The 24813-nt window shown below is 38.4% G+C and overlaps 1 protein-coding gene across 5 annotated transcripts in view; it reads right to left on the bottom strand.

Moving 5' to 3' along the window:
* Positions 1-17322, bottom strand: part of REPS1 (RALBP1 associated Eps domain containing 1) — a 51993-nt gene extending 34671 nt beyond the window's left edge. For 2 of the 5 annotated variants that reach the window (XM_063309369.1, XM_063309385.1), the window contains exons 1-4: positions 16856-17322; positions 10262-10385; positions 8414-8610; positions 4653-4806 (exon numbers count right to left, since the gene is read on the bottom strand). In XM_063309369.1, the coding sequence (XP_063165439.1) occupies positions 4653-4806; positions 8414-8610; positions 10262-10385; positions 16856-17008 (628 nt within the window). In that variant the 5' untranslated portion in view covers positions 17009-17322. The remainder of the gene's footprint in view (positions 1-4652; positions 4807-8413; positions 8611-10261; positions 10386-16855) is intronic. The other 3 variants (XM_063309377.1, XM_063309392.1, XM_063309400.1) reach the window with 2 other exon arrangements.
* Positions 17323-24813: the final 7491 nt, after the last annotated feature.

Here is a 24813-nt window from a genome sequence, read left to right as displayed (position 1 = left end):
TTTGGGGCTCTATCAAAGCCAGGGACTTCACTGCTTACATCTCCCAAACCATCCACCCCACATTCATTTGTCAATATATTTGTCAGATGCAAGAGGCATCATCCTGTTTCCAAACCATAATGGGTGGTCTATACTAAATCCAAACCCAAGAGATTACATTAAGAATTATGTGATGTACAAACTAAGACAACAGGTTATAGCAAACATTTTTAACCTGTAAAAATTGATACCTACCATTTCTCTGTGGCTTTAAGGAAGGATGAGGTGGAGATGGGAGAAGAATTACAAAGAAACTGCAAATTTCAAGGTGGTGCAAAGATGTAACCTCTCTTTGTTGGTTTGGGCCACACTTTACATTCTCCTTTCTGAGCTTCAGTTGTTTAGTGAAGCAGAATGTGCCTGTTTTAAAGGCAGATCACATAACTTCAGAGCCCCCATCTCTGTTTGTCTCAGGCCCCTTACTCCAGAACAGCTTGCTGAGATCAGACTGTGTCTTTCAGGGTTGTCACTCAAGAAAGCAGTGAAAACTGTGCTTTTCCATAGAGCCTTTGGACAGGAGAACCACTACATAAAGGCAATGGTACTTTTTAGGGGCTGGCTGTTGGGCTGGTCAATATGAAGCTGTTTATATTACTGTTATCATCATGGTTTTATGCCTGCTTTTATCATAAGGGAAATGTAAGCCACCTGCAACCTTTCAGTAGGTGGCATACAAATCTCGCAAATGTGAGATGTTATATCTCCAGCCCTAACAAGAAAGTACAAACCAACTTAACAGTTGCTAACAGACTCACAGGTAAAAAGATGTGGTATGTTAAAACTGGAGCCTAGACTTCTCATTAGTCAGTGCTTCAAGATAGACTAGGTCAGGAAAAAGACACCACATGAAATACTAGAACTCTACTCCATTGATACAGAATATAATAACTTAATAAAATTAATATCATATGTCATATCATCTTGAAATCCTGTTTCTCCTTTCCTCCCTCTAATACAAGAGAGAGTCAAGATGGAGGCAATCTTGAGTTTCTTTCTCACACCTTACTGTTTTCCCAAGCTAAGTTCATGTTTTCCCAATGGTTGCTGCTTATTTCCTTCAAGGCCATCTCCATACTCTTCTACATCACCAACAAAAAAAAGTCCCATCTTATCTAACTGCAGTTATTCCAAGTGAGCAAGCTTTTCTCTAATAGAAAAAGGTTAAAAAATCAGAATCAAGTCCTTAAACTTTTCAAGCAGTTGCGTAACTATACGGTAGCTTTATGAAGTAGCTCTGTACATGCAGGTACACAACTGAAAAGTATAGCAGGAAGCTAAGCCTAAACATATGTTTATAGATGTGCAATGGTATTTGGTGGATGCCTCAAAGAAGATTGGTAGGTGGAAGACACCCAAGAGTCTCTATGCTTGAAAAGGACATTTACTTATAGTAATTGCCTGGAATTCTGACTGTGCAAAATGAAGTAAGCAAAAGTTGCAAGTAAAGATGAGGAAGGAAATGCACAGTGAAAGACAAGCACTACTATTGTCAGATCCTATTTTTTCCCCAAACAGCTTTCGAATAGTTTCCTTGACCCTTAAAAGTACCAATTTTTTGGAGGGGAGGGGAGGGGAGGGGTGGAAACAGGTGGGATTCAGAGATAAATGTGTATATCTGTCACTGTGCTTTATTAATTTAAATCCACATTCAACATAAAACGCAGGCATGAAAATTACCCACTCATTTTTGGAAAAGGGGAGATGGGTAAGACCTATTCTAAAATATTTGTACCCATTAAATATACAGTAAGTAATTTGTGGAATAAAACTGGTGCAAACTTTTGACATCTGCCTTGTTGGCTTTCAGGTGCTCTGCACTCCCTACAGAAGGCATGTTAGTTACCCACTGTTTTTTTTTCTTTTTTGGGGGTGGGGGAGGAGAGAGAGAGGAGACATATAAAAACCATGCTTGTTGGGAAATAGGGAACACAATCTGCATAAAATCTTGATGCAGAATTTGGATTATTTATTTATTTATTTATTTATTATCCCACCTTTATTATTTTTATAAATAACTCAAGGTGGGGAACATACATAATACTCTTCCCTCCTCCTGTTTTCCCCATAACAACTCCTCCTATTTTCCCTCACCTCACTGTGAGGTGAATTGGACTGAGAGAGAGTGACTGGCCCAGAGTCATTTATACAGTAATATTGATTTTAAGTGTTTCCTTGAAAGCCCAGCATGAAATATCTATGTCCCTTATCGACGGGGATACCAAACTTAGACTTGGTAGAAGTAACATTTTAGAGTTCATAGTTAACATACATAAGTTTCCTTTGAGTCAAAACCTGACTCCTGAAGACTTGAACTTTTTGAACTACATGAAAACATCCATGTAGGTTTCTTGGGAATACAGAAATTATTTGCCATTGTCTTCTTTCGGATACTTTTTGAAATACCAAAGTAGTTTAATGCAATTCTTTTGCCTTCTGGCATGCTTTCTGATGTCAGCTACTAGCTTATACATGTACAGAGACATAATTTATACACGTATAGACTTTAGTGTGAAATATTAGCACTGTTTTTGCTAACACCTAGCAAGACTTTAATAGCAATATTATTTACACTTAAACTGAAGTTGATACGGAAGTTTGACAAAGATAATTTTCCAGACTAAGACCTTGCTGAAGTATTATTCTTGTAGTCTGCTCAACTATTTAAGAATACTATGTATTTTTGGTAGAGGAAGGAAAGGATGTGAATCCTCTTTTCCTCTTTGGAATTAACACAGGAAAAACCAGGAAAGCTAGTTTGTAAGTATTTTTCCATCACTTAGTAGCTAAAATGCAGCTTTATATTACTTGAACTGAAACCTCTTGGAGAACTGGGGAGAGGGGAGAATGAGGGAGACAAACAAGTCTGCATTTACATCTGGATTTGTTGAATTGAAAGAAAAAAAAAAAAAGACCGATATGAACATTTCAGAAACTGCAATATTTACCAACCAAGCAAGGTGTTTTATTATCATCTGCTGAAAAGTAAGTTGCTCTAATCAGCCAAATAACTATACTAGATCTTATCTCCAGAGGGCACTTCATTTCTGCTCGCTCTTTTTTTAAGAGGTGACAGTGGACAAAGAGCAATAGTGGAAGAAAAGAAGCATAACTAGTGCACAACTTCCTATATTCTCAATACTTAATTTTACAAATGATCGTGGATGCTGACACTAGAAAATACTTTATATTGAAAATAATGCTAACATGGGAACTACTTCTACAAAACTAAAAAGAAAGCAGCTTATAAAACAAGGACGTAAAAACTCTGGTTGTGGATTACTTGTTCCTCCCTTGCTGCAATATTTTTCAAGTCACTGCAGATCTGTAATTTCTAATGTAACAGAAGGAAAAATTAATAAATATATGGCCATTAACATTTAATTGTATTTCATTAAATTAAATCCAATTTATTTTCTGTCCTGGATCCACGTACTTTTTGAAGTGCAGCCCTTGGCATACCATAATGAAAGACTAAGCCTGGCTTCCCTCCATTATAAAATGTATTCAGTGTGATATACTGCCTTCTGTAACCATGCAGCAGGGTTAACTAATATTCTCTTTAGTTAAAAATTAAAATGCCTTGGCAGTCAGATTGGTACAACTGTTTTAATAGCTATATGAATACGCAAAGGGAAATCTGATTTGAAAAACTGATGTACTGTATTCCTAGTACAAGCCTTGTACTCAGGCTCCTTTTGCAATCACTTCCGTCCCTCCCTTCTTGCTACTGCCGTGGCTGATTTAAGAAGGATCAAGTACTGTACAAAGGCCAGGACATCAGAGCACTAGAAAAACAGTGGTGGGCGTACTATAACCGGAAGTGCTACACCATTATTATTTTTTAACTGTTTCCTCTCTCATCCCTTCTCTACTCCACAGTGAGGGAGGCACAGATCTCGCACACCCACAATGCGATGACTGATTGATTAAAGCCACAGCTTTGAAATCAGCTGGAGGGAAGCAGATGCCTAATCCTGGTACATCCTCTAGGGTCAGTAACAGTTCATGCATAGAGGTAATCCCAAGAGTACCTGTCACCCACCCACCCCAAAACCGGTATGGTTTCCAAACAGTGGAAAGATTATGCAGGTCCAAATAAAACAAGGGACTGGCACATGATAAAGTGGCATGACTGATTATTGTCATTTATGGATTTTTAAGCAAGAGATATGGCTTCCCGGAGTATACAAAGAGCCAAGAAGAACACAGTACTTGTGTGATACTGAATTATTAAGGCACCAAAAAAGTTGAACAAGTACTAAGGAGTCAGGAATCATGTGGTCATACTGTGGAGATCCTTTGAAAATAAAGAGCCACCAGACAATAAAGAGCATTCTCTCACTATTTTCTCAGAATGAAGATCAGAACAAATTATGGGAGTTTGCATTGGTGCAGAGAAGAAGGCAAAGATTATTATCACCAGTGTTGTTGCTGCTGCCTGAAGTATATTCAAGATATAAAGTATGGCCAGAGTAATACTTGTGCATATCACATGCAAGTCCATCCCATTCTAGAGACAGGCTACTTCACATCACTGGAATCCCTAATTAGTATTAAATTGTCTCAACAGAATTTCGCAAGCCCAGGCAACACTAGAAGACATTTCTTAATACCTGATTGTGCTTCACTAAATGGAGCCCAGAAAGGCCCTGGTCCAGCAAGAGATCGCTCATTATTTCCTCCACTAGGATGGCGGCTGTGCTTCCTCCATGAATGTGGAGAAGTTGGGGGAGACTGTTGTGGTGAAACAACTGGAGATGTAGACTCCTAATAAAATAAAGGAAAACATTAACTTCTGGATTAGGCAACTGAAACGTATTTCTAAAAATCACTGTTCTTGGGTGAATTCTAGTGGCCCACAAATGGATTTCTTTTTACACCATTTCTCTCCTTCCTTGTGTCCTCTGAACCGGATTACAGGTAGTCCTCGCTTTACAACCATTTGTTTAGCGACTGTTTGAAGTTATGATAGCACTGAAAAAAGTGACTTACAACTGGTTCTTTGCACTTATGATGCTTGTAGCATCCTGCAGTCATGTGATCACCATTTGCAACCTTCCCCGCCAGCTTCTAACAAGCCAAGTCTATGGGAAGCCAGCATGAGGTCACAAGTCAGGGCCATGTGATGTCTCGCTTAACGACCACAACTGGGACTGCTGGGACTGCCGTTGCTAAGTGGGGTGATCAAGTGATGTTTCGCTTAATGACTGCCTTGCTTAGCAACAGAGTTGCCAGTCCCAATTAGGGTCATTAAGCAAAGATTACCTATACGAGGGTACATGGGAAGCTTCAGGGAAGCAATTCCTTTACTCCTCCTCTCACTTTATCTGCAGAAACTGTTTCTGTTACTGGATATATGAAGCTGGATTTCACTTAAGAACAAATTCAACTTTTTTGGTAGATGTGATTTTATTAGAATCGATTAACAAGTTTTGAAAGGGATGGGTCCTGTCTTTTTGATTACAGTACAGCATTACATGAATAAATTAATATCCCCCCAATCACTGAATAATTAAAATACTCCTCTAAACAATGATAAATGCAACTAATAAGACAACAGCAGTTATCAAAGATTTTTATGGAATCAAATTTAGTTCTCTAAATAAAACCAACAAAAAACTACAGGGAATTCTCTGAATAAAACCAACAAAAAAACTACAGGCAATTACATGCTGGGTGAAAACTCATACTGCATGAACTAATTACCACCTGGCTTTTTTTTGCCCCTTTTCAGCAAAATCTGCTCAGAAGATTGGAGAATACTCTGAAGCAGATGTTAAAGGTATGACAGGGAGGGAGTACTGCTCTGTCCTGGCTTTGTTAAGGAAAACAGTTCTGACAGTGGATTTCATGAAAAAGTCACCAAGGATAGTGGTTTGTATTCATTTATGTGGAGACATAAAACCTTCAGGAAAGGATCATTCTCATTTACTGCAGTTCAAAAGCTGTCTGGTACCACAATTTTCCAGCATTTTTTCTTTTATTGCAACTGCTCTCCTCCACACCTGTGGGGGAGGGGGTAATGACAGGAAATATCCTTTTAATAGTATCTTTCTACTCACACTATCTCTGGATCAAGCCCAGCTTGTTCAGACATGTCTGGTTCCAAAACATGCAATAACAATACATTATATAATTTTAATGGAAATACATCACATGTTGTGGTGCCAATGCCATCATACAGAAATATTTCAGTGTATAACTTTAATACAAATTATAGTCTGTGATCTCTGATAGATTTTCAGTTGAAGGCAGTCAGATGAAAAGTAATCAATAAAGGCTGCCTATATTTAGCAATCTGTTCTAAGATAAACAACTTGTGTCAAAACTAGTATTACTATGGATACATGAATTAGGGCTGTGCAAAGCCTTCCAAAGATGTATTTCTCTGTGTGGGAGCATGTAGGAAGCATCTTTTCTCAAATAATTAAAACAGATGTGTTGTTTACAAGAATTGCATGGAAGCTGCTCTGAGATCTCTGCACAAGCATACATGGACATCCATTTTGCTTCACTTCAGCAGTTGGAACCTATTATTTTATTTAATTTTTATCCCGCCTTTATTATATTAGCTGTATATATGCTTACTGACAATGATCTTCATTTTTCCTTGATTTTTAACCTGCTTTTTCTCCCTGATGTGGTTAGGGTCAAATTCCTTTGGATTAACTCAAGTAAATGATAGACTGGCAAATGGCAAATCTTTACATCCAACCTGTTCTTGAGATCTGGATCAACCTAACTTTATGCAGGTGATTGCAATTTTTTAATAATTCTAATAATTTACAAACTATGTCTTAGACCATGACAAATTTTATGCCAACTGAAAAGGCACTTCAGGTGTCCAAATCAAGATCAACAGAGAACAGAATGCAACCTCTCAGTACAAAAGAGATAGCACAAGGCTATAATTTAAATCACTCAAATTCATGGTTAGTTAGAAACATGACATTTAAAATAGCAGTTAAATGTATTGCTTAAACAACAGGAAGATTAGTACCTGAAATCCCTGACAATGGCATTCCATACCTAAGGTTATGCTAACAGAAAAAACCCTCTCTTCTCTTTGAATAAACCTTAAACTCAGGTGAAAGAACTATTTGGAGAAGCATATTTTGATCCTACAAACAGTTGCCAGAAGTCAACACTGACAGTGCATGTGTGCGCACGAGCGTGTGTGTGTAATAACAGGGAGTAATCTGAAGGAAGTACATATTCAAGTAGTTGAAACCAACCCATTTGGGATTTTAGAACTATAAGCCCTGGTACTCTAAACTGTCCAGAAGCAAATAAATATTCAGTTAAGGTCTTTAGAGCTAAGTGATGAGATTCTAGCAAGCTGTACAATTGTTACTTTCTATATTAACTTAAGTTTCTTGACTATTTTCATAGTTAGCCTCACAAAAAACATGCTGTAGTAATCAAGACAGCATTAGCTACAATCAGACCTTTTATACACCCAAAGTTCTGACCAACAAGACAATTGAAGCTACTGAAAAACACTCCTTGATATAGAAGCTTCCTATGCATCTACATAACTACCATGTTCACATGCCACTTTGGTTTAACAATATAGGAAATGCAAGTGTTTTTAATATTATACTATGTATAAAAGAGAGAAACCAGAAAAGCTGAAAAGCAATCCACAAATTAGAAAACAAAATAGTAATCCTTGATAAATCCAGCATTTTACTCTTTTTCACAAGTTGAATCTTGATATGTCCAGCAGAAACTGCTTAGATTACTAATTGTACAATTCCTGAACTTTTCATATTGTTCAAATTAAAATCGAATCTAGAAATAATAATCCACATCTCTGTTCCTGTTTTCAACTGTCTACCCGTCTCCAGATTGTCTTCCATACCATTATATTTTCATATAAAGGGGAAGGGCTGAGGCCCAAATCTTCCATATTTAAGAATATATCATTTCCCAGAGTAGCTGGGGAGGGCATACATGCAAGGAAGGGAAAGGGAACCTGTTCAGCCAGCACTATCTGTTCTGTTGGAAGAAATATGGTTTTGAATACAACCTCCTAAGTTTGATCCTAAAAATATTAAAATATTTTATTTTATAAAATAAAAAAGGAAGAGGAAAATTAAGCTCTATGCATGTGTCAAATTGAGTAAAAAAGTAAGACTAGCTTGAGAAGGAATCTAAGATCTATGAAATAGTTAATAGCTATTTAAAACATTAATACCTTTGAGATTCTATGATAAGATCAAGTAATCTTTTGCCTGGCACACAGTTTTTTAAACACACTAAGTAAATTAGAAGCAGCCAAGCTTGCACTATTGTTCTTTGTATTTTAAAATATCACAGAACCAGACATGAAAGGCATGGATACCCTAAGTCAGCCTCCAGATTTCATTACCTGTTGATCTGTAGTTGGACGCTGCTGAACTATATCATGGCTCACAGAGCCCTTTTTAGCTTGTATTCTGCCTGGTGGAGGAGGAATTGCACCTGAATAGGAAGATGAGTTATCAGCTTCTGAAGAATACAAGGATGAATGCCTTAATTCTTGCTCATTCTTTGACATCACAAATCGGGGCAGGGGGAGGTCTTTGACTGTCAAAATAAGATGACATGGATTAAGAAACTTATATTACAAAATCCTTTTGACTAGTAAATTAAAATATAATTTTAGTCAGAGCTGTTGCTCAAATTCTTTATTTAATATGTCATATAATTGCATATTGTATTACTATGAAAATAACTGTGACAGTTCAGTTAAGACAGTTAAGAACCAACCTCCCCAATTATCTTTAGTATCAGTATTTTCAAACTTAGAAACATCTGTAGTGCAATATAAATATAAAATTTAAATATTTTAATAGGGATATGTAATTTATTTTCAAAACTTCCTGAAACTTTAAATACTTCTCTTTAACATACCCGTGTTTAATACTTTTGTATTTTTTTACCCAGAAATAAACTTCAAAAGGCGTTTAACGAAGAAGTACAGATACAGGAGTGCCATAACAGTGGCCAGCTTTTATGAGGTAACAAAATGAAACTTTTCATACAGTGTATACATATACATATGTAGCTTTGGATTATTTTCCTCAATAAATAAATGAACAAGTCTAATGTTTTTGACTCATTTGCTTAACTGGGTTCTCTTGATCTAGCTTTAGGACTTGTGTAGAGAACAGATCACGTTTTAGGTCATATTTATGCAGAAATATTGAAATTCAAAGGGGTCCACAAACCTTTAAGCACCACTGTGTTTGCATCTAAACAGTAAGACATAGTATCCTAACAAGATATATCAAAGTAACTTAGCCCTGAGCTTACTGTGTCAGTATTAGAACTTTCCAAATCTGAATTTAGAGAATTTTAAAGCAATGTTGACCAACAAGCTGGTGAACCTCAGGAAGAGAATCAAAATAGTTTCAACTCAGATTCATGGAAAAGCTTGCATCTGTTAATGGAACTGTTGATGTTTATTTTAACAGCACACTTTATTGCTAGATCCCAAGTTTGAAAAGGGCAGTCCTGCTGCTATTCCTCTCTCCATCCCCCCCACCGCTCCTGAAGCACCTCTTTGAATATTTAATCCATTGCAAAGTTTTTGGTATCTAATAAATTATCACGATCTGGGCTTTCAGACTGGTGATCCCAAAAGCACCTCAGGTGCATAAACTGAGCATCCAGGGTATTAGAATGCACATAAGTTTCTCTGCCTGCATGTTTTTCTGTTCCTGCACTTACTGACAATGAATACAGAAATCCTGTTAGGCATTATTATTTCATTCTTCTGTAGGTTCGCTCACTTATACCTATTTCCTAAAGGAAAAATAATTAAATAAGCACTGACTTCTAAAACAAGTTAGAATGAAAATCAGGCTGAGTTGTTTAACTCATCTGTTAAGTTGTTTAACTTAACCTATTTATATTAAAAACAAAATTCTGCATTTTCCCTTACACTTAAAAATGCATGACAATCCTAAGACTGAAAGGTTTAACCATATAGGTTACAATTTTTTACATACATGTAAGAAGTCTAAAATGCAGCTTTCTTTTGTAGTTCAAGAGTTGGAGCTCTGTGACTTGTTCCACTTTCTTGTGATAGTAAGAACACTAAAACAAGTCACGTATGAGATGTTCTTTTATGAGTGAGTTCCTTAATCAGTTTTGAGGAACCAGCCCAGTAATATACCAGAATCAGACAACAGGCGTATTTTTAATTTGATTTTAATATTATTTCAAGGCTTACCAGAATTTAAACTTTCCATTCGTAGTGGAAACCCAGACTGAGCCACTGCAACAAGTTTCAAAGCAATGTAGAATTGGCTTCTTCCAAAGTATCCAAGTCTAGTTGCACCACAAAGTTCCATGATCTACAGACAGATCAAAATACCTAATGTGAGATTGCATCTCTCATTGCAGCTTAGTATTAATATATGTATTCTAAAACAGAAACAAATAGCTCCAAAATCCAAATTTAATGATACTGAGCCATTTCTCAATAGTTACATATTGTAATAATACAATTTTGCAATGCACAGATGCATATTATTTATTATTAGTTTCCTCACAGATAATACGCATGCTGCACTGCACAATGTAGTCATGCATTTGTAACTGTAGTGAAAAATTTGGCAATTTTAAATGCATATTCTACTAACTACTGATTGAAAGAAAATTGAATCCACAAAAATGGAAACAGAATGCACATCTGTTAGAGACTGAAGGAATATAAATATTTCCTACAAACTATGGCCCTTTGTTTTACAATTCTGTTCACCAAAAATGCTAAATATTGTAAGGTACTAATTTCCTAGTTTCTGTTCAATATTTAACTTAAGTATACTTCATGATACTTAATAGTTCATATTCCTGTTCAGTGAAATAGCTTAATTTCACTAGCTTGAATACTAATACCCAAAAATTGTTATCACAATATATTTTGCTGTTTCTACCAGGAAAAAAAAGTCATTTTTATTAACCTCTGAGAATCTCAACTTCAATGTTTAATCACAAATCTTTCTGACTGCAGCATGCTGTACAAGCACATCCACCAGAGACAATCTGTACATGTAATGATCTGACTGACAATATCAACATCAAATCCATTAGCTATGGGAATCATTACTGCTCAGCAACTCCACTGAAAATTTGGTATGATGCATTCTGGAACACGTTATACTGGATAAAAAAGTTGGGTACTCAAAACCTGAATTTTAATAGTAGTAATAAAAGTGATGTAGTTTGATTTAACTTAATTTTAAAAGATTCCAGCACACAACAAATGGTTTGCTTAGATACATATAAATAGTATGAAAACTTATCATAAATTTAATACAAAACAAAATGGTCTTCCAGTGCAAGATAAAAAGGATGGCATACAATTAAAAATGTGTCTACAAACATGTGCTACATAATTACCATTCATTATAGCAATATTTAACAACATGAAGGGACAAGAGATGTATTTTTAAAACCACATAAAAACAGTCATGTTATTTGCATTATAATGCACACAAGGCATAATCAACATTTCGGAACATTTTTTTTGGTGCTTTCAAGTCAGTTTTGACTCCTGGTGAGTGCCTGGACAAGTCCATGCAGTTTTCTTGGCAACATTTTCAGAAGTGAAAATGCCTTCTTCTTAAGAGCTTTCCAGAGTTGAAAATGATTGGCTCAAAGTCATCCAGCTGGCTTCATGCCTACAGTGGGACTAGAACTCATGGCTTCCCAATTTCTAACCTGGTGCCTTAACCATTGCATCCAGTGGCTTTCATTTCAGAACTGCTATTTCACAAGCCATCTTACGTAGCATGATCATATTCCTCAATGAAGTGCGTTCTATGGAAAGAATTACTTATTTAAAATTCGATGCTTATAAACATTATGGGCACACCAGCCATGAAACCTCCTTAGCAGCTGGCAACATCTGCCTCACCATGTTGACTTCAGAGAATACCTTGGCTACAGGCTAAATTGGGAAGTAAAAAAAAATAATAACTTCTTGCTGTGGCAAAAAAAAAAAAAAATTGCACAGGCTTGTCCATTAAGTAATCAGGCATCAAGTTCAACCTGGAGGAGTCTTTATTTTAGCTATGAAATACCACTGAGTACCTATAAGAGGTGTTTATTCTACTAGTCATGACATTATATTAAAATAAACTACAAGCAATCTATCTTCTTGTGTAAGCTCTCGCCTCTGCAACAATTTGTACTAAGGCTGCAAGTGAATGAATAGCATTGCAGGATTAGGCACATTAATGATAAATAATTTTGATAAATTGGACTAATAAATAAATAAGAAAGAAAGATTAATACATACATATAAACTCCTGCAATATTTTGGGCTGAAAGCTGAAATAACCATGATTTTCTGACTCTAAACATAAATACTGAGTATCGATCCAAAGTTTCCTCATTAGTTACAATTGATATACGCTTTAAAGACAACAGTCCCCAAGCAGGTAAGTTCTTCATATTCTTGAAGCCGTCTTCACCTTTTGTAGATGTGTAAACATACACATTAATTGTATCTTATTTTAGGGTAGGTATATTTATATTATAGATTCTTTTAAAAAAAGATTCAGTTCTGAGTAACTTAAGATAGCAATAACTGAAACATTATCCTAATAACTTCAAGAGAACCCAGTGCTACTTAAGTACAGCTCATAAAGTTCCAGTTCAATTAATAGAAGCTAAACATGATACAGCATTTTAAGTGACTACTTACTGTACCAGATGTACCTTTATAGCTGCACAATTTTCTAAAAATACCATTAAGAGAAATTCTTCAAATCTGAACCTTCTTAAGGTAAAATTTGGTTTTATATTAAACAAGTTAGGGAACAGGCATGCCAATCATGGCTTCTGGAATTCTTTCTAATGCCTTAATGATAGCTCTGTTCTAATTCATGCAAACAAGGAGGGGGCTTAGGACAGAGAAGCTGGCAACATTCTGAGCCATTTTCTTACTGCCTCTCTTATGGGGTGCACTGGGGGATTTTTTCCTGGATGTTTTCCCATAGTTCCTGGCGGGATATGGACCTTTTTTTTTTTTTTAAGACCTGAGTTTTCTTTTATCAGCTTCTCCATCCACACCAGATTTGGTTCAATTTTCAGAAACTTAGCCTGCTGACAAACAGACAGATGGGATGAAGGTCCAAGTGCCTTTACATAAAAATGGAATTTACACATTGTGATATACGCCAAAGAAATATTAAACACTTTACACACTGTTGTCCAGTAATCACTCCATAATGTTAGTCAGATGAAGTTTTAAGCGACAAAATTCTAACAGAATGTGTTGAACTTCCCGATCATGTGAAACTGCCTAAGTTTCCACTATATTTAATTCACTAAATTGAAAGGATGGACACCTAATTTGACCTGATTTCTACTTCCCTTAATTCCGGTTTTGTACAACCATTACTGATAGGCTAAAAAGAGGCATAGTCCAAGCTTCCCTTATTTATCCCACTGGGATTCTATGCTAATCATTCTTCTGCTGCATGTCTTCTTTTCAATTAGATTCCAAAAATGGAACTTAGTTTATATACTGATAGTTCACCTTATTTAGAACTGGATCCTAGCAGATAGCTGGCCATGTATCAACAGTAAAATAGTATTTTTTTCTCTCCATTTTGAGTACAAGCAAAAACAATATAAAATATTAGAGCAATCAACTAAGCAATCACTACTTGAAGAGTTATCCAGCTAAAAATGAACTGAATGAATATTACTTATGTAGGCTGCTGGAGATTTATGCAATACACATTACACTGTGGTGAGTTAAAGCTAAATGCAATATTCTGAGTCAACACAGGAGAAATTCTAATTTTCAGGAGCCTACCTATCCCACTTCTAAGTTAGTTTTTTGATTTACAAAGTATGCAATTTCCCATTTCAAACTTCTAAGAACTTTTTCACATTAAACAATTAAATACAGCAGAAATGTGTATCTGTATAAAAATCATAATAGCATCTATTTTGACCAATATACACATTTCTTACATATCATGATTTTCATATATGGGCATACATGGCAAATAGTCACTTCTATATTTATTAAAGTTCAAAGTCAGGGGCTTTTGCCTACTCAAATAGAAACAGAATAATGAACCAAATGCTCTAATGGATCTGAAAAATGTGAAGACCTCTTCTACTGATGAGACATCATGAAGAACTCAGAGTGAGCTACCTCACCATTATCAGGCAACAAATTCAGGGACATGATGCTATCTTTGATAGGGATAGACAACTAGTGCCCATTAGATGCTTTGGACACTATTCTTTTTACAGCATGGCCAATGGCAAAGGATTGTGGTAGCTGTGGTCCAAAGTATCGAGAGGGCATCAAGCTATATATGTGGACTTAAATGATCTGAGAAACACTACTTAAAATTTACTCAGAATCAAAAACAGGTGTCCCTCTCAAAAGGGAGGAACTAAAGTTTACAATGAATAGCAATAAACATAGCTGAATGTGGTTACTGCTAATCTTCATGATGTAAATGCTTTAATATTGGTAAATGTGATAAATTGGGAGGTAAAAGCAAACAAAAGATCATATACAATGCACTTAAATACTGAACAGAATTGAATCTAGAACAATCACAGTAGATGCGGATGTCATTCAAGTGTAACTGAAACTCAGTCTCCTTTTAACATTACAGCTGTGTTCATAAGCAAATACAGCAAGTTTTGCCAAAAACTTATCTTTTAGTTGTACTCCAATTACGTCAAGATTCAAGGCCATGTCCGTTTTATACAAGGTGCAGCACAGTCTTAACACAGTCTTCTCTGCTTGTTTGTTGGCAACAGTTTTGTAATACACAGTTCAGGCTTTCAATAGATTAAAACAATGTAACACAACTCATACCTACTAACTATATCTTTAATAGATAAATTTGTTTTTCCTCATGAGAGCCCTGCCATAGCATGCTAAATTAAGTTGCCTGCTTTTTATTTATTCAAGTTAGGGAAATAATCAATCTGTTACTATCCAAAAGAGTAGGAAGCAGTAATTGTCACTAACCTATTTCAGTGCCTTAAATTTTTACTAACTTCAGAAGGAGCAGGGTCACACTCTACAGTTAGTAAAAAATTAAGGCACTGATATAGGTTAATGACAACTACTGATTCTTACACTTTCGGACAGTAACAGAATTATATCTGCACACTTACAAAACCCAAACCACTGAATATTCTTGTGCAAGCTAATAAAGTGAGCTAGTGGAATAAATAAAAGTTCAGCATGTATCAGACTGGGAAAGGCAGTATTATGCCACTTGATAAACTGTTTTTAAAATATTTAATATGGTTCAACACTCCCAGAAAGAATCCTAGAAAAAAAAAGAGAACTGCTGCACTAAAATTAATTTCACAACAATATTTATTTGTCAAATTTCTCTACCGCACATCTCCCATACGACGACTCTGGGTGGCTTACAGGTAATAAAATGACAAATCACTAAAAACACTACAATATAATGTAAGCATGTGGAAGGTGAAAGGTCCCCTGTGCAAGCCGAGTCATGTCTCACCCTTTGGAGGGACGCCGCTTTTGCGACGTTTTCTTGGCAGACTATAGCAGGGTCGTTTGCCATTGCCTTCCCCAGTCATTACCTTCCCCAGCAAGCTGGGCACTCATTTTACCGACCTTGGAAGGATGGAAGGCTGGGTCAACCTGAGCCGGCTACCTGAGAATCCAGCTTCCGCTGGGATCGAACTTGGGTCATGGAGAGAGTTTTGGCTGCAATACTGCCACCTACCAAACGAGCCACACAAGGCTGTCATACATTTATATAAGTATAAATACACATAAATACAAATATAAACATACAGAAAATATAAAATTCGAGATGGTAATAAGCTCTTATCCGTGGCTCCATCATGGTGTCAACCACCCCCATGAATGGGCATCCCCCCTCCCATCCCAAGCGAGGCGACATAACCATATCTTAACCCCCGTCTGGAAGGCCAGGAGAGTGGGGGCGTTATCTTACCTCTGGGGTAACCTATTCCAAAGGGCAGGTGCCATGGCAGAGAAGGCCCTCCTCCTGGACCCTGCCAATCGGCAATTCCTCATGGACAGGGTCCATAACATGCCCTCTCTGCCTGACTGGGTGGGATGGGTCGATGTAGCAGGGGTGAGACGGTCCCTCAGGTGGTTCCATATAACTAAGTATAAGGTATACTTCACAAGTTAATAAAGCATCCTCTCCATTCCATGAAACTACCCTGCAATTCAGAGTACCAGCACAACAAAACTAAGTGAGAAAATGATTACCATACTTATAATTAGATTGAATATAGTCAAGTAGGAAAAGGCTAATGCTGCTTCTATATTGTTTTTAAGTACCACTTCCACTCAAAAGTTATAGGAAAAACCCTTGTAATTCTAAAATCTTGGAAATAACTATCTTCATATTAGTTTCCAATTAAATTTTCTTCTTTTAGTATCGTGGAAGACACCAGTAGAGGATTAAAAAAAACCAACCAACCAATTAACGCCTTACCTTGCGTTTTGTGGTAAATGCTGATCTTGCATTGGGAAACAAGAAGTGGAAAAGTGCTCTAGCCTTAGGCTGCAACCGAAAGGACACCCCCAGCTTGCACTGCCTCGCTCGGTGGTGAATTTTCAGAAATGGACCCGCTTTTCCTTAAATTCACTCCCCAAGCGTTTCTCTCACTGCAGCTGTAGCTCACAGCCTCGAGGGGAAGCAGGAATTCCCCGTTGACGCCTCCCCAGCCGAGGCCCCGGAAGGTCGAGAATAGTGTCTGGGGAGCTTTTGGGGAAGGAAAGGGGGGCAGATGGAAGGAAGAGATGGAGGCAACGGCTCACCTGCATGACTATCTCGTTGGGTAACTGCGCGGCGCGGAAAAGCTCCAGGACCCGCCCGTTGGACGCGACTTTCTTGGTGCTCTCCGTGTCGCAGTAGGAGAAGAGGTCGCAGTAATAGCGCTGCTCCGTTTCGCTCAGCGTCAAACCCTCCATCTTACACCAGCGCGGTCCGGCCCTGCCCTGCCCCGGGGATCGATCCTGCAACTGGGTGGAGTGAAGGAGGGAGCGGGGCCGCGCTCACACGCGCGAAGCCGCCGCCGCCACCGCCGCCTCCTCCTCGCGCCAGCAGCGGCGGGGCAGGAGAGGGAGGCCTTCCGCAAAAAGAGAGCGAGAGCGCGCGCGCGTGTGTCTTTCGCCGCCTCGGTTGTCGCTTGTTGATCTCGCGCAGCGAACCTGTCTTCCCACAAGAGTTGCGGAGGAAGGTTCCAATCCGGGGGAAGCCCGACGACAGGGGGAGGGGGCGTGGCCGAGCGTGCAAAGTGGAAAAAAAGAAGCGCCTAGTGCTGAGTCGGTCGAGTCTCCTAATAAAGTTTCTGTACGTTTCTCTTCCGTGCCTTTGGCCACGCCCATTTCCCCTCCCTCAAGCTCTCTGGGGAAGGCGCGCACAACCAAGGGCGGTCGGACTTAATTCCGCTCCCGGAAGAGAAGGAAAAAAACGACTGCTCGAGATCTCGCGCCCGGGACCCGGATGCGGAGTTCGGAAGGTTTAGCCCTTCGCTCTGCTTTCTCAGACGGTAGAAACGTTGGAGAAGGAAGGCAGCTACACCGTCCTCTGACGGTCTGGAGGTCTGCTGCAATGTGGTAGCTGAGTAGCTCATGTGGATGCCCAAATGTTGGAGCCTTCTTGTATGATCCGCTGAAGATAAAGAATAGAATACCTTTTATCCAGCCGGCTGGAGATGAATGGTTCTACTCTGGGGATCATGGGAATTGGGGATCATCCAACATGGATGGAAGTCACCAGATTAGGGAATATATTTATTTATTAATTTGATCTACACAGGGTTCTGGCAAATACTCAAAGCACTTAACAAAATTTAAAAACAAAGACAATATAAAAAAATCAAAAGCATATATTAAATTTAACAAAAGGCTGGCAAAAGAGATGTGGCTTTACAGATTTTTCTAAATATAAAGAACAAAAAGTGACACCCTCAAGATGTTGTTTACTATGTGGATACACCCAAGCAGTTTACTTGGCATTAGTACCAAAGTGGTTTGCTGTGGATTTCTGGGATATTTTCCAACTTCCTAGTCTAGCCTACAGTCCTGATATTGCCTGGTAGGTTCTCATTCAACTCCTAATCACACTTGATCTTGCTTAGCTTGAGTTTTTAAAAGCTTGGTTGGGTGCTGCCAGGAGAGGCAAATGCAGTCCCTTCAATATGTTCCACATCCTGGGGACAGCACAAAAGGTCGTCTTCCACATGCCAGAAAGGCTGGCCTTTGATTTCAAGGGTATCTTCAAAAGAAGTCCACCTGCTTCAGAAGTTAACAGCCAGAGAGGAAAGGAAGGAAAGCAGGCTGGAAGGAAGGAAGAGGCATTTTTCAGGCCATAGAACCTGTTCTTAAAAAAAATAATCCTGGAACCCCTGATCAAGAGAGATGGGGCATTTTGGATGTCAGAGGACAAGCCCTGCTCTTTCCATTGTAACTTAGAAAAATTGCTATAGATGCCTGAAGAACAGCATTGAGGCAGATATAGATGGCTGAGCATGTTAGAGTTTTCTTTCCCTAGGGAACCAACCCATGGATAGTGTCAGCTATCTGTTCCTGCCTCAATGCTGTTCTTCAGGGATGTCCATAACAACTTTTCTAACTGACTGTGGAGGGAAAAAAAGCCCCTCTGCACAAAGGACTAATGGGGAAAAAAACCCTCTCTACAAGGTTCTAAGCTTTATGTCCTTGTCGGGAGCTTTTTTCTCAGAACCCAATTATGTCTTCACGGAACTCTAGAATTCTAAAGAATCCAGCTTGCAAAACCCCACCTTAGATAGGAAGATCTATGGGCCACTACAAGGAGGAGAAAGGGAGGCCACTGATGACATGCATGATAGTAGGTAGCATCACGCAAATGCTGCAACTTGTGTCAGGTATTGGGATACTCTTCAGCAAAGGATCGTTACCTTGTCATGGTGCTGGAGCTTGAGCACCTCAATGATGCCATGAGCTAAACTGTGAAGGGCCACCCAAGACAGGAAGGTCATAACAGAGAGGTCAGACAAAATGCGATCCCTGGGGAAGGTAATGGCAACCCACCCCAGTATTCTTGCCGTGAAAACTCAATGGATCAGTACAACCAGAGATATGTTGGTATACCATCGGAAGATAAGACCCCCAGGTTGGAAGATGGTCAAAATGCTACTGGGGAGAAACAGAGGATGAATTCAACTAGGCCCAGACGTGATGACGCAGCTAGCTCAAAGCCGAAAGACGGCTAGCGGCCGACGGTGCTGGTGGTGAATGGCGAATCTGATGTTCTAAGGATCAACATGCCATTGGAACCTGGAATGTAAGATCTATGAGCCAGGGCAAATTGGATGTGGTGATTGGTGAGATGTCAAGATTAAAGATAGACATTTTGGGCATCAGTGAACTGAAATGGACTGGAATGGGCCACTTCACATCAAATGACCACCAGATCTACTACGTGGACAAGAGGACCACAGAAGAAATGGAGTAGCCTTCATAATTAATAGTCAAGTGGCTAAAGCAGTGCTTGGATACAATCCAAAAAACGATAGAATGATCTCAATTCGAATTCAGGGCAAGCCATCTAACATCACAGTGATCCAAATATACGCCCCAACCACAGATGCTGAAGAAGCTGAAGTAGAGCAGTTCTATGAGGATCTGCAGCACCTACTGGACAACACGCCTAAAAGAGATGTTATTTTCACGGGAGACTGGAATGCTAAGGTGGGCAGTCAAATGACACCTGGAATTACAGGTAAGCATGGCCTGGGAGAACAAAACGAAGCAGGACATAGGCTGATAGAATTTTGCCAAGACAACTCATTCTGCATAACAAACATTCTCTTCCAACAACCTAAGAGACGGCTTTATATATGGACTTCACCAGATGGACAACACCGAAATCAGATTGACTATATACTTTGCAGCCAAAGGTGGCAGACATCTATACAGTTGGTAAAAACAAGACCTGGAGCTGACTGTAGTTCAGATCACGAACTTCTTCTTGCACAATTTAGGATCAGACTAAAGAGATCAGGGAAGACCCACAGATCAGCTAGATATGAGCTCACTAATATTCCTCAGGAATATGCACTGGAGGTGAAGAATACATTTAAGGGACTGGACTTAGTAGATAGGGTCCCGGTAGAACTATGGACAGAAGTTCGCAACATTGTTCAGGAGGCGGCAACAAAATACATCCCAAAGAAAGAGAAAACCAAGAAGGCAAAATGACTGTCTGCTGAGACACTAGAAGTAGCCCAAGAAAGAAGGAAAGCAAAAGGCAACAGTGATAGGGGGAGATATGCCCAATTAAATGCAAAATTCCAGAGGTTAGCCAGAAGAGATAAGGAATTATTTTTAAACAAGCAATGTGTGGAAGTGGAAGAAGACAATAGAATAGGAAGGACAAGAGACCTCTTCCAGAAAATTAGAAACATCGGAGGTAAATTCCAGGCCAAAATGGGTATGATCAAAAACAAAGATGGCAAGGACCTAACAGAAGAAGAAGATATCAAGAAAAGGTGGCAAGAATATACAGAAGACCTGTATAGGAAGGATAACAATATCAGGGATAGCTTTCATGGTGTGGTCAGTGAGCTAGAGCCAGACATCCTGAAGAGTGAGGTTGAATGGGCCTTAAGAAGCATTGCTAATAACAAGGCAGCAGGAGACAACAGCATCCCAGCTGAACTGTTCAAAATCTTGCAAGATGATGCTGTCAAGGTAATGCATGCTATATGCCAGCAAATTTGGAAAACACAAGAATGGCCATCAGACTGGAAAAAATCAACTTATATCCCCGTACCAAAAAAGGGAAACATTAAAGAATGTTCAAACTATCGAACAGTGGCACTCATTTCACATGCCAGTAAGGTAATGCTCAAGATTCTGCAAGGTAGACTTCAGCAATTCATGGAACGAGAATTGCCAGATGTACAAGCTGGGTTTAGAAAAGGCAGAGGAACTAGGGACCAAATTACCAATATCTGCTGGATAATGGAAAAAGCCAGGGAGTTTCAGAAAAACATCTATTTCTGTTTTATTGACTATTCTAAAGCCTTTGACTATGTGGACCATAACAAATTGTGGCAAGTTCTTAGTGGTATGGGGATACCAAGTCATCTTGTATGCCTCCTGAAGAATCTGTGTAACGACCAAGTAGCAACAGTAAGAACAGACCACGGAACAACAGACTGGTTTAAGATTGGGAAAGGAGTACGGCAGGGCTGTATACTCTCACCCTACCTATTCAACTTGTATGCAGAACACATCATGTGACATGCTGGGCTTGAGGAATCCAAGGCTGGAGTTAAAATCTCTGGAAGAAACATTAACAATCTCAGATATGCAGATGATACCACTTTGATGGCTGAAAGCCAAGAGGAACTGAGGAGCCTTATGATGAAGGTGAAAGAAGAAAGTGCAAAAGCTGGCTTGCAGCTAAACCTCAAAAAAACCAAGATTATGGCAACCAGCTTGATTGATAACTGGCAGATAGAGGGAGAAAATGTAGAAGCAGTGAAAGACTGTATTTTTGGGTGCCAGGATTACTGCAGATGCTGACTGCAATCAGGAAATCAGAAGACGCTTAATCCTTGAGAGAAGAGCAATGACAAATCTCGATAAAATAGTTAAGAGCAGAGACATCACACTGACAACAAAGGTCCACATAGTTAAAGCAATGGTGTTCCCCGTAGTAACATATGGCTGCGAGAGCTGGACCATAAGGAAGGCTGAGAGAAGGAAGATCGATGCTTTTGAACTGTGGTGTTGGAGGAAAATTCTGAGAGTGCCTTGGACTGCAAGAAGATCAAACCAGTCCATCCTCCAGGAAATAAAGCCAGACTGCTCACTGGAGGGAATGATATTAAAGGCAAAACTGAAAAACTTTGGCCACATAATGAGAAGACAGGACACCCTGGAGAAGCTGCTGATGCTAGGAAGAGTGGAGGGCAAAAGGAAGAGGGGCCGACTAAGGGCAAGGTGGATGGATGATATTCTAGAGGTGATGGACTCATCCCTGGGGGAGCTGGGCGTGTTGACGACCAACAGGAAGCTCTGGCGTGGGCTGGTCCATGAAGTCACGAAGAGTCAGAAGCGACTAAACGAATAAACAACAACATTGGGTTACTAGTATGTCACAGCATATGTCTGGCTATGTCATTTTTTTTTAATGCATTCAATTGTGTCCGATTCTCAGAGACTGCCTCGACAAGTCCCTGCAGTTTCCTTAGCAAGGTTTTTCAGAAGTGGTTTGCCATTGCCTCCTTCCTAGGGCTGAGAAAGAGTGGCTAGCCCAGGGTCACTCAGCTGGCTTTGTGCCTAAGGCATGTCCCTGTACCAAGGTCTCCTGGTTTCTAGCCTGATGCCTTAACTACTACACCAAACTGGCTCTCTGATGTCATGTACATGTCTTCATTTCAGCATCATGGTTTGCTGCAGATACTGGTCAGGCCTAAACCACTGAGGGCTTTAAAGGTTGATACCAACATCTTAAATTGTGCAGTTGATATGCAGCAGCTAAGCAGTACAGATTTTAGTTAGAGCATCATATACTTACTGACTCTTTTACTTCTTTACAAGCTAGCTGCTGTACTTTGCATCAACCACAACTTAATGCTTTTCAAGGTAGCCCCATGCAGAGCACCCTGCAATATTCAAGACAGAGTGTACTTAGCATGCAGACAATTGGTTACCCAATATTTAGGTCTGCATAAATATCTTTGGTCAGATAAAAACAGAAGTGCCCAATCTATAAGAGATTATTTGATTATAAATAGCACACTAAAAGTATAAAAAATATAGAAGAAGTCTAGACTTACCACCCCTTGCTTTAATACTAAATATGCATTTCATACAGGTGAAGGTACAAAATAATTGATCAGTGGAGAGAGAATAATTTGTAAACACTGCAAGATTTAATCTTTAATACAACAAATAAGCAATCCTTGGAATGGTCAGAAACCTCTCATTGGCTCTAATATCGTCAAAGTATATAGGAAATAGTATAGTTTAAAAGGAATTACAAAAACAAAGTGAAACACTCAGAGACTTGACCAAATTTGAAAGGTTTATAACACAAAATTCAGGATACCTGTTTACGGTTATTTATAACTTGTTACTAATGTAAGATTCAGAAATTGAACAAGGCAAAGATTGTATCATTTAATGGATGCAGCAGTTGGAATACCAATGGAAGAAAGACACTAGATTTACTCTGAATATTACAGTCAGAGGAAAGTGGCACAACACGTTTTTCACTCGTACTGTATATTACATGTGTTGATTGCCAGCATAGATCATTCATGTCAAAATAAAAGCTGGAGGTGCAATAATCAGGTTGGATAATATATTTCATATGTCGTGGCAATATCAATAATAATGATAATAATAATATATTAATTTTTATATGCCACCCAACTCCAATTAATGAAATTAATTTTAAATGTTGACTTTTTCTTTCCTTCCAGGTGTTTTTCTGTTAAGCATTACTAAAGCTTATATTCCTACGAAGAACACTGTATCAGCATTGTATATGATAACAGCTCCTAGAACACTTTATGCTTCTTACTGGAAATTACACATAATTCCTTCTTTAGAAGAATGGCAGACTAAGCTATGGGAGTATGTGTCAGTTTGAAAAATAACTTTGTATTTAAAAAAAGTTTGATACTGAATTTAATTTAAATTGGGAACCATTTATGCAGTATAACTTCACGCATAGACTTGTACCACATCTGAACTTTGGATTTTTCTTAATATAAGACTTTAAAACATTAGAAGTTGCTGATCTGTGATAATACAGACAGTTTTCTCAGATTAAATAGAAATTCCTGTTAACTGTTTATTATGATTGATTATTCTTACCATCATTCTTATCGTATTGGTTGCCTTTGCTAATTACTGAGTATGGATTTAATAATAGTGTTAAAGTGCTAAATTGATATAAGTTCCTCTTTATATGTAGTACTAATCTAATTTTACTTTGAAAATTCTTGTTCAATTTTATATAGCTTGTAAATCTCTTCTATTTCTTTTTTGTTCCTTTATTTCTTTTTTCTTGTTTGTGCTATTAAATATTTACTAAAGTAAAATAATGTAAATAAAAGAAAATAGGTGTGGATGACTGATGCCAAATCTTATTAAAGTACTGATTTGAGTACATTCAGATGTTTTGTTTTTTCATCTGAGCACATCAAATATTAGTTCAGTTGTAATTGGAAGATCTCAGTAAAGTTCTTTGTGATATTAATGGGCCAATTTACTATTAATACTCTTCATTTTTTAATTTATGAAAATTCTCATGCCTTTGTATATTGCCAGATAGTATATTTAAGAGCAGATAGATAATTTAAAAAGTGGGGGATAAGGAAATACAAAGGACTTAGGTCATTGAACTGGTTCATAATATGTTTCTTGGCAAACACAGAGATATATAAAGAATCAGTGTGATATAGTGGTTAAAGTGCTGGTCTATGAGCAGAAAGACCCAGGTTCTAGCCCTCCTTTAGGAAAGGAAGCCATCTGGGTGATTCTGGGCCAGTTACTCCTTTTCAGCCCTAGGCTAGGAAGTAAAAAAAAAACCCCCACATCTATTTATCACCCAATGCTGGACCAACATGGTAGATTATTCTCTATAATCATCACTGAAAAGACCTTCAACCTGCAGCACATTGATTTGGGATGATGATGATGATGATGGTGATGATGGTGATCCATGAGAATGGGTTTAGTGTATCCTATGTACTTCTAATTAATAG

The sequence above is a fragment of the Candoia aspera genome, chromosome 1 (assembly GCF_035149785.1).
Source record: "Candoia aspera isolate rCanAsp1 chromosome 1, rCanAsp1.hap2, whole genome shotgun sequence".
NCBI lineage: Eukaryota > Metazoa > Chordata > Lepidosauria > Squamata > Boidae > Candoia > Candoia aspera.
Note: the sequence above shows the minus strand (reverse complement) of the source record. Positions and strands in the feature narration are given on the sequence as shown.